The sequence below is a fragment of the Megalobrama amblycephala genome, linkage group LG14 (genome assembly GCF_018812025.1).
Source record: "Megalobrama amblycephala isolate DHTTF-2021 linkage group LG14, ASM1881202v1, whole genome shotgun sequence".
Classification (NCBI taxonomy): domain Eukaryota; kingdom Metazoa; phylum Chordata; class Actinopteri; order Cypriniformes; family Xenocyprididae; genus Megalobrama; species Megalobrama amblycephala.
The window spans coordinates 11672753-11688354 of NC_063057.1; the positions used below are offsets into that span (position 1 = coordinate 11672753).

The 15602-nt window shown below is 39.9% G+C and overlaps 1 protein-coding gene across 2 annotated transcripts; it reads right to left on the reverse strand.

Moving 5' to 3' along the window:
* Positions 1 to 12: 12 nt before the first annotated feature.
* helb (helicase (DNA) B) lies at positions 13 to 15404 on the reverse strand. 2 transcript variants are annotated; one of them, XM_048157378.1, is made up of 13 exons: positions 15089 to 15404; positions 13487 to 13840; positions 13114 to 13271; positions 11969 to 13015; positions 11447 to 11624; positions 11143 to 11284; positions 10813 to 10949; positions 10225 to 10309; positions 10070 to 10129; positions 4148 to 4379; positions 3826 to 3993; positions 3113 to 3745; positions 13 to 818 (listed from the first exon to the last, which is right to left on the reverse strand). In XM_048157378.1, the coding sequence occupies exons 1-13, from the start codon at positions 15294 to 15296 to the stop codon at positions 696 to 698; spliced, it is 3525 nt and encodes a 1174-aa protein (XP_048013335.1). In that variant the 5' UTR covers positions 15297 to 15404; the 3' UTR covers positions 13 to 695. The 2 variants fall into 2 exon arrangements, with proteins under 2 accessions (XP_048013335.1, XP_048013334.1); XM_048157377.1 differs by having other exon boundaries at positions 13114 to 13343; positions 15089 to 15403.
* Positions 15405 to 15602: the final 198 nt, after the last annotated feature.

The following is a 15602-nucleotide window of genomic DNA, read 5'->3' on the forward strand; positions in this document are numbered from 1 at the left end:
ACAACAAAAAAGGCTGCTTCAGTCTGGTTTATTAGATCAAGATCTGATGTTAGACAACCATCATACTGAGCTTTGGAGATAAACCCGTCACATGCTTCAGGCTTTAAATAAAAAGTGAAATAACCATTACAATACCCAATAAAACCTCAAAGGGATTTTTGAGCCTTAACAGTGATTAAGGTATCCTGAATTGTTCATATAAAGCCTAAAGTCAAACAATTGCTTCAGCCCTGATAGACACAAAAGCTGTGATTCATATTATATAAACGCTGTGGAAATTTAAAAAAATTGACCTGCATAACATGTTTGTACCTTAACAAGTTTGCCAGGAAAGATAAAAACATAAAAGTGATTTTAAAATGATATGGTAATAAACAAGGATGAGTTACGGACTTCAATTACAAATCTGGTCTACATTTAACATTTTCTTGGATAAATATAGCAAAATTGCACTTTAGTTTCAGATTTCTTTTCTCTTCTTTTACCCAGTTGTTACTTAAATATAATTTAAGAATTATACTTTTCAAAAGAAGCAGATAGAACTCAGAGCCATAATATTGTATTACGAGATTTTGTCATTCTGGGTGAATTCAGGTTTATCCACATCCTCTGAAAAGCCAAATAACTTGCACATGTTTACTGATTTAGTTCTTTCCAGCTTTGGCATGTTGGGTGTGATAATGACCACTCTTCGGCTATTCTCTGGGAGGATATGAATCGTCTCGGAACAGCTGCCTGCCGTGGGATTTGGAGCTGGGACTTGTAATAGACAGAAGATTCAGCTTTGAGCTGAACGGAGACTCTTCTGAAGTGGTTTTCTAGAGCAAGAGGAGATCACAGAATGCTAAGCACATCCAGCCTAAAACATTCAGTATACAGCATACATTTCCAATAATATCACTGTTGTCTATGGAGTGCAAAGTTTGCATATTTTGATCCTAAATGAATTTCTAATCAAATGTTTTAATATCTGACACATTCATACTAGCCACACCATTGCATATACAGGTGCTGGTCATATAATTAGAATATCGTGAAAAAGTTCATTTTTTTATTGTGAATTATTTTTAAAAATGAAACTTTCACATATTCTAGATTCCCTACATGTAAAGTAAAACATTTCAAAAGGGTTTTTTTTTTTTTTTTTTTTTAATTTTGATAATTAGAGCGTACAGCTCATGAAAGTCCAAAATCCAGTATCTCAAAATATTAGAATATTTCCTAAGATGAATCAAAAAATTTTCAAAACAGAAAAGTTCAAGTTCTTTAAAGTATGTTCATTTGTACACTCAATACTTGGTCGGCAGCACATATTACAGCAAATGATTTGCTCCTAGCACAAATTACAGCATCAGTGAAGTGTGGCATGGAAGTGATCAGCCTGTGGCACTGCTGAGGCACTATTGAGCCTTCAGATCATCTGTATATTGTTGGATCGACTGTTTCTCATCTTTCTCTTGAAAATATCCCATAGATTCAGGGGTCAGGCATGTTGGCTGGCCAATAAAGCACAGTAATATCATGGTCAGCAAACCACTTGGAAGTGGTTTTTGCACTGTGGGCAGGTGCTAAAGTCCTGCTGGAAAAGGAAATCAGCATCTCCATAAAGCTTGTCAGTAGATGGAAGCATAAAGTGCTCCAAAATCTCCTGGAAGATGGCTGCATTGACTTTGCACTTGATAAAACACAATGGACCAACACCAGCAGACGTCACTGCCCCCCAAATCATTACTAACTTCAGAAACTTCCCACTAGACTTCAAGCAGCTTGGATTCTGTGCCTCTCCAGTCTTCCTTCAGACTCTGGGACCATGATTTCAACATGAAATGCAAAATTTACTTTTATCTGAAAAGAGGACTTTCGACCACTGTTCACTGTCCAGTTCTTTTTCTCCTTAGCCCAGGTAAGATGCTTCTGACGTTGTTTCTGTTTCAGAAGTGGCTTGGTAGTCCTTTTCCTGAAGATGTCTGAGTGTGGTAACTCTTGATGCGCTGACTCCGGCTTCATTTGACTCATTGTGAAGCTCTCCCAAGTGTTTGAATCGGCTTTACTTGACAGTATTCTCAAGCTTGTGGTCATCCCTGTTGCTTGTGCACCTTTGCCTACCCAATTTCTTCCTTCTAATCAACTTTGCATTTAATATGCTTTGATACATCACTCTGTAAACAGCCACCACATTCAGTAATGACCATCTGTGACTTACTCTCTTTGTGGAGGGTGTCAATGATTGTCTCCTGGACCATTGCCAAGTCAGCAGTCTTCCCCATTAGTGTGGTTTCAAAGAACAAGAGAAACCCGGAATTTATACTGTAGGGATGGTCATTTAATGAAACTCAAATGTAAATATTCTAATATTTTGAGATACTGGATTTTGGACTTTCATTAGCTGTACGCTCTAATTAACAAATAAAAAAAAAAAAAAAAAACTTTTGAAATGTTTTACTTTACATGTAGGGAATCTAGTATAAATGAAAGTTTCATTTTTTAAAATAATTTACAATAAAATTTTTTTTACTTTTTCACGATATTCTAATTATATGACCAGCACCTGTATATAGTCATGGGCAGGTAAATGTAAGGTTTTTAGATATTTTGATCTAATAGACAAAACAAGTTTGTGCAATTTATGAACATACATATGAACGCGCACGGAGATGGAGGAAAAACATACGGCGAGCATCAGCTTTCATTTCTGCTCTCATAGCTGCAAGACCACACCGAACGCTGTGAGTGTGTGTTAGAAATCAGGAATGGTGCGAGAACATCGTGCTTGGTACGTTTTTCATCTCCAAACCAAACTTGGGTCTTCAGCCGACAAAGTTTTAATCCCATCTGGCTAGCGTGCTGCCCGTAATATTTACGCGTTAGGTCAGTAAGGCGGAGAGTAGGAGGTCTTTTTTGGCTGTTCGAACACATTCAACCACATGAGCATCTACAATGTATTATTTCTCATAATGCCTTTGCACCAATGTGCACGTGGAAAATAAAGCTTTGAACTCTGGTATGCATCTTAATGATCAAATATCCAGTAAAATAGTTTTTTGATCACTGTTAAAACATGGCACATCATTCATGAATCATTTTTAGATGTTCTAGTGTATATGTTTGTTACCTTTGGTAGTTTAGTCGGCGTACTGCAGGTGTCCACGGGAATCATCCGCTTAGAGCCCCTGCTGCTTTCATTTGGGGAAGAGCTGATCGCCCATAACAATGTTGCATCTTCAACATGATTGGATAATTCGGACACATGTTCATTCTGCACCGTGGTTGGCTCATCACAACCATCCATGGGCGACCAAGAGTAGGTTTGACTGAATGCCATGTCATCTTGTAAAGAGATATTGGACGTTTGATGGCTTTGTCCATTTTCTTCCTTGTAAAGGTGTCGTACGCATGAAGGTTTTGTGCTGGAGAATGGCTCGGGGCGGCTGGAGCAATGTGGGGCCACTGGTGTGGACTGTGATGGCCCAAAACTGTGGTTCACAGGGGTCGCCACTTGATTCTGACTGCAGGCAGACTGAGTCAAAGAGTCTTCAGGATCTTTTTGTCCAACGCTTTTCTTAGCAAACCTGCACAATTGTGTGTTACGTGGGGTGATTCTTTTCCTGATGGCTCCTTCTAGGTCACGCTCTGTACCCACTACATACACACGCTTCTGACCGCGTGTCACTGCAGTGTATACATGCTGCCAGTTTTGAGCAATGCTGTCTCCAAGAACGTACACAATAGTTTCAGCCTCTGAGCCCTGAAGTGAGAAAACTAATTTGCATGAAGCTGAGACAAATGCTGTGAACGGGGCCATAGATGAACAAAGAGCTTAAGTACCTGAAAGGTGTGAATGGTTCTTGCCCAAGCATGGCGCAGTTTACACTCTCTCTGTAGCTCCCTGTAGTTACAAGTCACCACGCGCCCATTTTCATCATCTAGTGTCAGGTAGCGCCTTATTTTTTTACATCTTCCTTCCTTATTATTCTCCTCATCCTTAGTCACATCCTGTGATTGGTGTACAATAACAAGGACAAGTTAAACCAATCAATAACAAACTCAGGTTATTACTACTCAAAACTAAGCATTTTGAATTTATAAGCATTAAAAATTGAGACTGTCAATAAATACATATATAAATCGATAAATAAAACTCCAGTACATCTTTAATGAAGAAAATTTCCCCATTGCACAGTCGCTCCTTCTTCTCTTTCGTCTGTTCATTTTGTGTCTGGTTTACGGCATTATCATGGGAAGATCTGGCACTATCATGTGAAGCTCTGACAGTATCACAGGAAGTCACTCCTCTCTTCTCCTCATGGTCCGAGACATAGCCATTCTTAGTGCAGCAAACTTTATCCCTTCTTTGAAAGTTCCATGTCTTTTTGGGAGTCCTGAAATTAAAAACACCAAATATTAAAACAGAAATATAGCTGCGAGCAGCGATGGCGGGCCCAAGCCCGGTGGCACCGCCACCCCGGTGGCTTCAGGGCAACTGTGCACAGCGGGCAATAGGCACTTAAAACGGTTAAACATCAAAGGACTATGTCAAATTCACTCCACATTTACTGCACTACAAGGTGCCGCTATAGAGCCCCTCCTCCCTGCCCATTTTCAAAGGATTACATGTGCCAAGTTTTAACATTATTCTGATGAATTTTGAAGCAAATCAGGTAAAAATAAGAGGGTGATCTCAATGTATGCTGAAAGTGACACATTTTCTGCTTCCAGTTGGTGGCGCTATGACTTTGAATCACAATAGTCACATCCATGTGATCAGCCTTGTACAACGAAGACTAAGCCGAAGTTTCATCAAAATCAATTAATGTATGCAGAAGTTATAACACTTTGTTTCCCTTTTCTTGCCATAAATTCGTTGCCTCGCCACGGCCAAACCGTTTGAGATATCCAAAATCCGTTTGCAATTAAACAACTTCAATGTGTTAGCAACAAGTTAAAAAAAGCTTGGTGTAAATTGGATAAACCCTGTAGGAGTAGTAGTATAAAATTCATAGCCTGTTTTTTCAAAAAATTAACATTCAAACCAAAATAGCTGACTTCCTGTTGGTCGGAGCTAATGAATGTAAATTAGAAAATTGTCCGGCTTGATGAGAACAATATGTGTACCAAGTTTGGTGACTGTAGGAAAAACAAACCCCCCCACTTTTGTCAAAAGGTGGCGCTACTGAGCCCCTCCACCACGCCCATTTCTTTGGCTTTGTCCATGTCTACTGGTTGACAATATTGATGTGTGTGTCGAGTTTCATGCAATTTGAAGCATGTTAAGAGCCTCAAAAACACTCAAGAATATTATTACAGTTTGACCTGTTGCCATGGCAACAATATTTCAAATATCAAAAATCCTGTCATAGGTCTACATCTGCTGTGTATTGACATTACACTGATGAAGTTTGAAGCAAATCAGGTAAAAATAAGAGGGTGATCTCAAAGCAATTCAAAAAGTGATACACTTCCTGCTGCCAGTTGGTGGCGCTATAACTTTGACTCACAATAGTCACATCCATGTGATCGGACTACTACAAGCAACACACTCGTGAAGTTTCATAAAGATCAATATATGTATGCAGACGTTATAACACATTTCCTGTTTCCTTTTTCTCGCCATAAATTCGTTGCCTCGCCACGGACAAACCGTTCGAGATATCAAAAATCCCCTGGCAATTTTTAATCATCAGTGTCTTGACTTCATGCTGACCGAGTTTGGTGGCGATCGGATTAATCGTCTAGGAGGAGTATATCAAATTCCAGAGCATGCGTTTTTCAAACAACCCTTAATAGCTGACTTCCTGTTGGCGTGACGTTTAACTTAGAGCACGAAAGTTGTTCGGCCCGATGAGGTCTATATGTGTACCGAGTTTCAGACTAATACGTGCAAGCGTGTTTAATATATGGACCAAATTTTCAGACCTTTTTCAAGGGGGCGCTGTTGAGCCCCCCTGCCACGCCCGGGTACCAGCTTCTGCCCGGCCCTGTTGGCCGCGGATTCCAATGTGTGTGCCAATTTTCAAGAGTTTTTGAGCATGTTAAGGCCCCCAAAAAGCCCCGGAAGACGGAAAAAAAATAAAAAAAAAATAAAATAAAAAATAAAATAATAAATATAGCTGCGAGCAGCGATGGCGGGCCCAAGCCCGGTGGCACCGCCACCCCGGTGGCTTCAGGGCAACTGTGCACAGCGGGCAATAGGCACTTAAAACGGTTAAACATCAAAGGACTATGTCAAATTCACTCCACATTTACTGCACTACAAGGTGCCGCTATAGAGCCCCTCCTCCCTGCCCATTTTCAAAGGATTACATGTGCCAAGTTTTAACATTATTCTGATGAATTTTGAAGCAAATCAGGTAAAAATAAGAGGGTGATCTCAATGTATGCTGAAAGTGACACATTTTCTGCTTCCAGTTGGTGGCGCTATTACTTTGAATCACAATAGTCACATCCATGTGATCAGCCTTGTACAACGAAGACTAAGCCGAAGTTTCATCAAAATCAATTAATGTATGCAGAAGTTATAACACTTTGTTTCCCTTTTCTTGCCATAAATTCGTTGCCTCGCCACGGCCAAACCGTTTGAGATATCCAAAATCCGTTTGCAATTAAACAACTTCAATGTGTTAGCAACAAGTTAAAAAAAGCTTGGTGTAAATTGGATAAACCCTGTAGGAGTAGTAGTATAAAATTCATAGCCTGTTTTTTCAAAAAATTAACATTCAAACCAAAATAGCTGACTTCCTGTTGGTCGGAGCTAATGAATGTAAATTAGAAAATTGTCCGGCTTGATGAGAACAATATGTGTACCGAGTTTGGTGACTGTAGGAAAAACTAACCCCCCCACTTTTGTCAAAAGGTGGCGCTACTGAGCCCCTCCACCAGACCCATTTCTATGGCTTTGTCCATGTCTACTGGTTGACAATATTGATGTGTGTGTCGAGTTTCATGCAATTTGAAGCATGTTAAGAGCCTCAAAAACACTCAAGAATATTATTACAGTTTGACCTGTTGCCATGGCAACAATATTTCAAATATCAAAAATCCTGTCATATGTCTACATCTGCTGTGTATTGACATTACACTGATGAAGTTTGAAGCAAATCAGGTAAAAATAAGAGGGTGATCTCAAAGCAATTCAAAAAGTGATACACTTCCTGCTGCCAGTTGGTGGCGCTATAACTTTGACTCACAATAGTCACATCCATGTGATCGGACTACTACAAGCAACACACTCGTGAAGTTTCATAAAGATCAATATATGTATGCAGACGTTATAACACATTTCCTGTTTCCTTTTTCTCGCCATAAATTCGTTGCCTCGCCACGGACAAACCGTTCGAGATATCAAAAATCCCCTGGCAATTTTTAATCATCAGTGTCTTGACTTCATGCTGACCGAGTTTGGTGGCGATCGGATTAATCGTCTAGGAGGAGTATATCAAATTCCAGAGCATGCGTTTTTCAAACAACCCTTAATAGCTGACTTCCTGTTGGCGTGGTGTTTAACTTAGAGCACGAAAGTTGTTCGGCCCGATGAGGTCTATATGTGTACTGAGTTTCATACTAATACGTGCAAGCGTGTTTAATATATGGACCAAATTTTCAGACTTTTTTCAAGGGGGCGCTGTCGAGCCCCCCTGCCACGCCCGGGTACCAGCCTCTCCGGCGTCCTAATGGCCGCGGATTCCAATGTGTGTGCCAATTTTCAAGAGTTTTTGAGCATGTTAAGGCCCCCAAAAAGCCCCGGAAGACGGAAAAAAAATAAAAAAAAAATATAGCTGCGAGCAGCGATGGCGGGCCCAAGCCCGGTGGCACCGCCACCCCGGTGGCTTCAGGGCAACTGTGCACAGCGGGCAATAGGCACTTAAAACGGTTAAACATCAAAGGACTATGTCAAATTCACTCCACATTTACTGCACTACAAGGTGCCACTATAGAGCCCCTCCTCCCTGCCCATTTTCAAAGGATTACATGTGCCAAGTTTTAACATTATTCTGATGAATTTTGAAGCAAATCAGGTAAAAATAAGAGGGTGATCTCAATGTATGCTGAAAGTGACACATTTTCTGCTTCCAGTTGGTGGCGCTATTACTTTGAATCACAATAGTCACATCCATGTGATCAGCCTTGTACAACGAAGACTAAGCCGAAGTTTCATCAAAATCAATTAATGTATGCAGAAGTTATAACACTTTGTTTCCCTTTTCTTGCCATAAATTCGTTGCCTCGCCACGGCCAAACCGTTTGAGATATCCAAAATCCGTTTGCAATTAAACAACTTCAATGTGTTAGCAACAAGTTAAAAAAAGCTTGGTGTAAATTGGATAAACCCTGTAGGAGCAGTAGTATAAAATTCATAGCCTGTTTTTTCAAAAAATTAACATTCAAACCAAAATAGCTGACTTCCTGTTGGTCGGAGCTAATGAATGTAAATTAGAAAATTGTCCGGCTTGATGAGAACAATATGTGTACCAAGTTTGGTGACTGTAGGAAAAACAAACCCCCCCACTTTTGTCAAAAGGTGGCGCTACTGAGCCCCTCCACCACGCCCATTTCTATGGCTTTGTCCATGTCTACTGGTTGACAATATTGATGTGTGTGTCGAGTTTCATGCAATTTGAAGCATGTTAAGAGCCTCAAAAACACTCAAGAATATTATTACAGTTTGACCTGTTGCCATGGCAACAATATTTCAAATATCAAAAATCCTGTCATAGGTCTACATCTGCTGTGTATTGACATTACACTGATGAAGTTTGAAGCAAATCAGGTAAAAATAAGAGGGTGATCTCAAAACATTTCAAAAAGTGATACACTTCCTGCTGCCAGTTGGTGGCGCTATAACTTTGACTCACAATAGTCACATACATGTGATCAGACTCCTATAACGAACACACTTGTGAAGTTTCATAAAGATCAATATATGTATGCAGACGTTATAACACATTTCCTGTTTCCTTTTTCTCGCCATAAATTCGTTGCCTCGCCACGGACAAACCGTTCGAGATATCAAAAATCCCCTGGCAATTTTTAATCATCAGTGTCTTGACTTCATGCTGACCGAGTTTGGTGGCGATCGGATTAATCGTCTAGGAGGAGTATATCAAATTCCAGAGCATGCGTTTTTCAAACAACCCTTAATAGCTGACTTCCTGTTGGCGTGACGTTTAACTTAGAGCACGAAAGTTGTTCGGCCCGATGAGGTCTATATGTGTACCGAGTTTCAGACTAATACGTGCAAGCGTGTTTAATATATGGACCAAATTTTCAGACCTTTTTCAAGGGGGCGCTGTTGAGCCCCCTGCCACGCCCGGGTACCAGCTTCTGCCCGGCCCTGTTGGCCGCGGATTCCAATGTGTGTGCCAATTTTCAAGAGTTTTTGAGCATGTTAAGGCCCCCAAAAAGCCCCGGAAGACGGAAAAAAAATAAAAAAAAAAAAAATAAAAAAAAATAAAAAAAAAATAATAATAATCCTTAGAAAAACAAGAGGGCCCTGCGCGAATTTTCGCTTGGGCCCTAATAAATAAAAAAAAAAAAAATAATAATCCTTAGAAGAACAAGAGGGCCCTGCGCGAATTTTCGCTTGGGCCCTAATAATCCTTAGAAAAACAAGAGGGCCCTGCGCGAATTTTCGCTTGGGCCCTAATTGGCTGAGCAATTCCAATAGGGTCCTCACACCATCGGTGCTCGGGCCCTAATAATCCTTAGAAAAACAAGAGGGCCCTGCGCGAATTTTCGCTTGGGCCCTAATAATCCTTAGAAAAACAAGAGGGCCCTGCGCGAATTTTCGCTTGGGCCCTAAAAATAATAATAATCCTTAGAAAAACAAGAGGGCCCTGCGCGAATTTTCGCTTGGGCCCTAATAATAATCCTTAGAAGAACAAGAGGGCCCTGCGCGCTTAATTCGCTTGGGCCCTAATAATAATCCTTAGAAAAACAAGAGGGCCCTGCGCGAATTTTCGCTTGGGCCCTAAATATACTTCTAGAAAGGCAACCTATGGAAGTGGTGAAAAAAACATTAATAAAATTAAGTGTCAAGCTTATTTATTTGTAAGAAAACTAACTTTTCACTCACTTTGTAATATGCTGAGAATAATGCTTGCAGCAAAGCTCATTTACCAACTCACAGTCTTTCCTGTGAACAATAAAAACAACAACTTTAGCAAACTCAACATTTTCTTAAAAAGACTGACATCTCAGCACAGAGCAACAAAGCTGAATCTGTCTTACCTCCTGAAAGCCACAAATTGAGACAATTTATCATCTTTCAGTCCAGGACCTTCCTTGAGTAAGAATATAATGGCGTCCTGGAGGTCTAAACAGAAGAAATTTGTTGTTATTGATCAATATTAGATTCACTATTTTGCTGGACTGACAATTATTTGGTGCCTCAACAATGTATTTGATTGCCGAAAAGTTCCAATAAGGTGCTTATGGGGGAGTAAAATGTATTGTAGGTGGCTGTGTAGGCACCCATAGAAAGATCTGAATGAGTCACAGACAACAGGAAGTGTATTTTCAGGAACTCTCCATTGAAAACATGCAGTACAATAGACAAACAAGAGTCTGCATGTTCTGAGGAGAATCCAGTGATGGTTTTCCTTTTGATCAAAGTGTGTTTTCTTTTGATATTCAGATTGTTTGAGCCTTCAGGTTTACAGCTTTACTGAGAATGCAAAGAATGTGTCCTGAGGCAGAGTGACAGTTTAAACACCTCACATAATTCTTCACTTCCTAGCTTATACTATACAAGTGTTGTGAAAATCATAAAGCCATTTAAAGTAACGTTTTTCACATATATCATAACAGCTCACTTACCAAAATTATCATTTTCCCCACTGATTTCGACAAAAATGAACCTTCTGTCAGATGGCACTGTGGAAGGTCTCGTCATTTTTATGGTGGCATCAAACTCCAGAGGGCTGTAACGCCTTTTTTTACCCATGTCTGAAATGCTGAAATATTATGTTAATAAAAGCAGTAGGATTAATAAACTGTCATTAGGGTTGAGAAACACCATTAACATTTGATCATATTACATAAAACCATATACACACAGTTGACAAGCCAACAAGGAACCAAAGCTAAGATGTTACACAATTTTCTAAAAACTCATCAAACATTTTAAAATACAAGCGATCTGCTCACAGTCCAGCGTTTCTGACAATGAGCTCAGACTCGGCACGATGGTTGGTCTTCATCTCAATGGCCCAACGGACATCCTTGAGGCCTTCAAACAGATCGTACAGTGTGTTTCCAGGCTCAATGCTCGGCAGCTGCCTCACATCTCCTGCAGACACAAAATCCATGTTTTTTTAATTTATTTTTTATTTATACGATTTAAAATTTATTTAATTAATACAACATCTTAAACTGCAGAATAATGCTGCTGATATATACACTGCAAATACACCCTGAATGAAAAACTGTTATGCATGCAATATGCCTTTACCCAAAATGATGAACTTCTGGAGTTCTGCATGTTTGGTAAGCATGCTGAGAATGGAGTGAAGGATCTGAACTGACACCAGGCTCCCCTCATCGACCACCAGCACCCGCACCCTCGAGAACTTCCAATCCTGTGGATTTCCACTGGGATCTTTTTTTGCATTCATGAAACTCCATAAAACCTGAAAAAATGGGGGGAAAGTTGACAATGTAAATATGTGTGTAATTAATACAAATTAATGATAGCAACTGAGACACCTATATATGCTGAAATTCTTGGATTACATGGGGGTGAGTAAATTATCAGGAAATTTGAATTCTGAAGTGAACTAATCCTTTAAGTTCTGAAATGTTATGTAACGCACTATGAAGTTATTAAAATATTATGTGATGTTTAAGTCATGCAATGCTATGTTTAAGTTAGATAATGTTATGGAATGTATGTAATATGTTACAAATTAATACAAATAATGTAATGTTACATTATGAAATGCCATGTAATGTAAAGTTGTTTTGTGGACTATACCTGGTGCATAGTATAAGCAGTAAAGCCAGTTCTCTTAGTAAGAAGTGAAGCAGCTCTCCCTGTAGGAGCAGTGAGGAGAACCTCCACAGGCTTTTCATCACTGTCACTCGCCTCTTTATCTTTTTTCTCCTCGTGATCGTCTGACAGCAGCCCATTACTGGACCCTTGAGAGTCATTCTGAAAGACCTCACAGGCCTTCAGCACCTCTTCCCTGTCACTTGTCTGTTGCTCCATAGCCGCCTTGAACACTAGGCTGACCACTGTGGTTTTCCCACAACCTCCCTTCCCACTGATCACGGTTACCGGGTTGGCACACATCATTTCTGCTGCTCGCAACTGATCGGGATCCAACTCTATATTAGACGGATCAATATCCAAGTAGGTGGAGTCATCGGAGTCTGAAGTGAGACTTTCCTCTTTAATGGTGAGATTTGTAATTTCATAGGACTGAGGAGAATCACAATGCCGTGCTGGCGTTCCTCCATTGTGGTCTATGCCTGAAGCTTCAGGCTGTGCAAAATCAAGATGCATCTGCTCACACCCAGCCTGAACTATGTCATTTTGTGCTAATGAGATTGATATTTTTGCATCATCCTTAGATTTCCTCAAATGAGCCGTACTGTGCTTTTTACAAGCTTTCGCTCTTAATCTATCCAGCTGTGCTTCGAGAAGAACCTCCCGTACATCCAAGTGGATCTTCCAGGGTTCTCCCTCAACCAGACCCCTCAAGCATTCGCCAATGCCTTTCTCATAGCTAAAGAGGTTCCTAAGTGCCACCTTTTCAGCATCCCTCACCAGCACCCCCTGTTCCACAAGGAAATGCAAAGCTTCCCAGGCACCCATAACTCCTGTATCATCCAATATGTTATTCACCAACATCTCGCGTTTGGCGTACGTGCTGCCAGTTGCTCCGCAATGTCTTTTCAGTTCCGCATATAACAGTAAGGCGTTACGCTGCAGCACCGGGATTCTCCAAAACAAATGACAGTCCTTGAAGGCCTCCACTTTTGCTTCACACCGGATCAGATGTAATTCTTTAAACATGATCTGTTAAAAAAACATTTATATTAAAGGATAGTGAAGGACGTCATTTGTGAGCTTACGATTTAAAACCAAACAACCAGTATCCCGGGAAGGAATCTTACATAGTTGAAGCCCAACTTCCATACATCAGTCTTAATGAGCTCCTCAAGTTTGGCTAATACATTTGTATTGTTCTGCTCTTGTGCAGTAGGATCATCTCTTTCAGAAGTTTCCGGCATGTGTTCCATTCTTCCTTTGTTGATTATATCCATAAACTGGCCTGGAAGCAATGTTGGTAAGTATTTCATGATTTGAGGGTACAAGCTGGCAACTCTCACGTGTGTCCAAGCGACTGATGTGTTTAAAGACAATGACACAGAAAACATGAACAAGGTTTGTGATTATGATTTCAGTATTATTATTTTAATCACTTTTTCATAAATATTATATGTGCAAAATATTGAAAACAAGTAGACATGGTATATATTTTCCAACCTGAGCGATTGACGTAAGACTTGAGCTGTTCAGCCACAGCTTTATTCTCAGGTGATGAATCTTCAAACTCCTGCAGGGCATCCAGCACTTCGACAAGCTCCACATGTCTGTCAATGGGCAACCAATTCATGAACATGTTAACGAAGTCAGGTTGTGCTCCAGATGCTGTAAGAAAAAGAGACACCAGTGACCGGCCCTCTGATCTCAGACCGGTGCGGAGGCTGTAGGAGGGATAGCCTTTGACAAAAGCTTTGTGCTGGCCTTGGCGAACTGTGCAGGTTATCTCCCACCAGGGATCACAGAGGAGAAAACGGCCCTCAACCCAGTACGTCTTATTACCGGCCATAAATGATACTGCAAAAGAAGATAAATCGTGCGTTAAACATTAATAGTTGGGGCCATAAACAAAGACTACGTGTATATAAACAAAAATTCCCCAAGTAAGTAATGTGTCTCCTGTAAAAGTGAGACACAACGACAAGTTGATTTTAAAGGCGCTAAATAGGATCTTTTCGTCGACTGAGAAACCAAAGACTGTTACTGAGTTTTTGAAATGAGCGCATGCGTAAGAACAGCCCCCCTCCTTCACAGCTCATTTCAAGTGAACGCCTCCCAAAACTCGTGCACGAGTATTGGAACACGAGTGTTTACCACCGGCATTCGCTGTGTCGTGTTAGTGGATTCATTATGTCGGACTCACCGCAGGTAACTCATAATCTGCAGTTGTTATTCCTGTCTCCTGACAAAAACATTGCATGCGGCGCCTGTAGAGTGTGGAAAGTTACTGGAGCGCGCAGCCGCGCTCGTCTCTCACAAGGAACATCATGGCAGTGATTGACAAGCCAGAGGGCCAATCGTTTACGTGATGATCGCGTAAACGATTGGCTGATGTTTTTAAGGCCCTACCTCGTGCACAGATGATGTATATTAATATTATTCCTTTCAGTGCACCTAATAAATAGTCTTTTATCAGTTAGTAAAGACAGTTTCAAGTAATATTGCAAAAATGTATAAAACAAAACATCCTATTTAGCACCTTTAACTGAAACAGTGTAAACATAACAGTCTGAACTGTACTAAACATGATTTACTTTTTACTAACAACAATGTAAACGATTGTAAATATGATTACTTTTACATGAAAAAGTGTAAACTGTAAACAGGCTTACTTTGTAACTTGCAGCAATGTAAATTATAAATATATGTCACTTGTTGATAAGTTATGTGCCATGATCATTTTGATGTCCTAAGCAAATTCAAAATATAAAACTATATAGATTTAAAACAAAACACAATAACAATTTAAGAGAAGAAATTACAATGTATGCAAACATTATGCTTTAAGTTGGAAAAATGTCATTCACATTAACATAAAAGTATATTACTTGTCAAGTTAAATAAATATATAAAACACCTTCGACATGTGCGTTAGTACATAAGAGATATTTTTATTTGTTTTACGGACAATGTCACATATTTTTCAGTGTGTCAAGGGTGATTCTGCTGTTAATGCAAACACAGTTTGATATACTCACTTTGTGTTCATGACACCAAAAGATAACCAAATGATAACATGTTTAGTCATATATAATGTTGTTTTACCTTCTTTTGACGTTGGCACGGAAGATTTAAATACGTTTGCCCCCGATGAGACAGAGTCCATCTCCTTCATATCAAGAAACTCAGGCTGTATTTCCTCTTCATCTTCACTTTCTGAAACCTCATCTTGGTTTGACTGGACAACCTGACGCTCTGGTAAAATGTAACCGGTTATGGTTTTTAAACCAGCTGGGGGAAGTTGCAGCGCCATGTTTACTCATGCAGACAGATTTCTACATTTCGCGGTTCAATTCTTGACTTATGACTGTAAACATGGTCAACAACAACAGCCTATCACATTACACCAAAATAAAAGTCCGTTCAGTTTCTGCGCTGCTTCCTGTCAATGGAATCACTAGTTTACTGAACTATTATACATAATTTATTGTAAAACCTAAATAAAATAAAAAAATACATAAGTATTTTTTTTCAAGCTCGATGTCAAACAGTAATAATGCAAAACAAAATGTGAAAGACGAGTGCATAGATCAAGCGTGTTTGAAATTGTATTAATACA

What these genes read in the sequence shown, in the direction of transcription:
- helb (XM_048157377.1), bottom strand. Translation starts at nt 15,296, where the DNA reads ATGGCGCTGCAACTTCCCCCAGCTGGTTTAAAAACCATAACCGGTTAC. An exon ending in GTCTTACGTCAATCGCTCAG is followed by an intron (nt 13,344 to 13,486) that starts GTTGGAAAATAT and finishes TAAACACATCAG; the next exon opens with TCGCTTGGACACACGTGAGA. An exon ending in TATTCTCAGCATATTACAAA is followed by an intron (nt 4,380 to 10,069) that starts GTGAGTGAAAAG and finishes TTTTAATTTCAG; the next exon opens with GACTCCCAAAAAGACATGGA.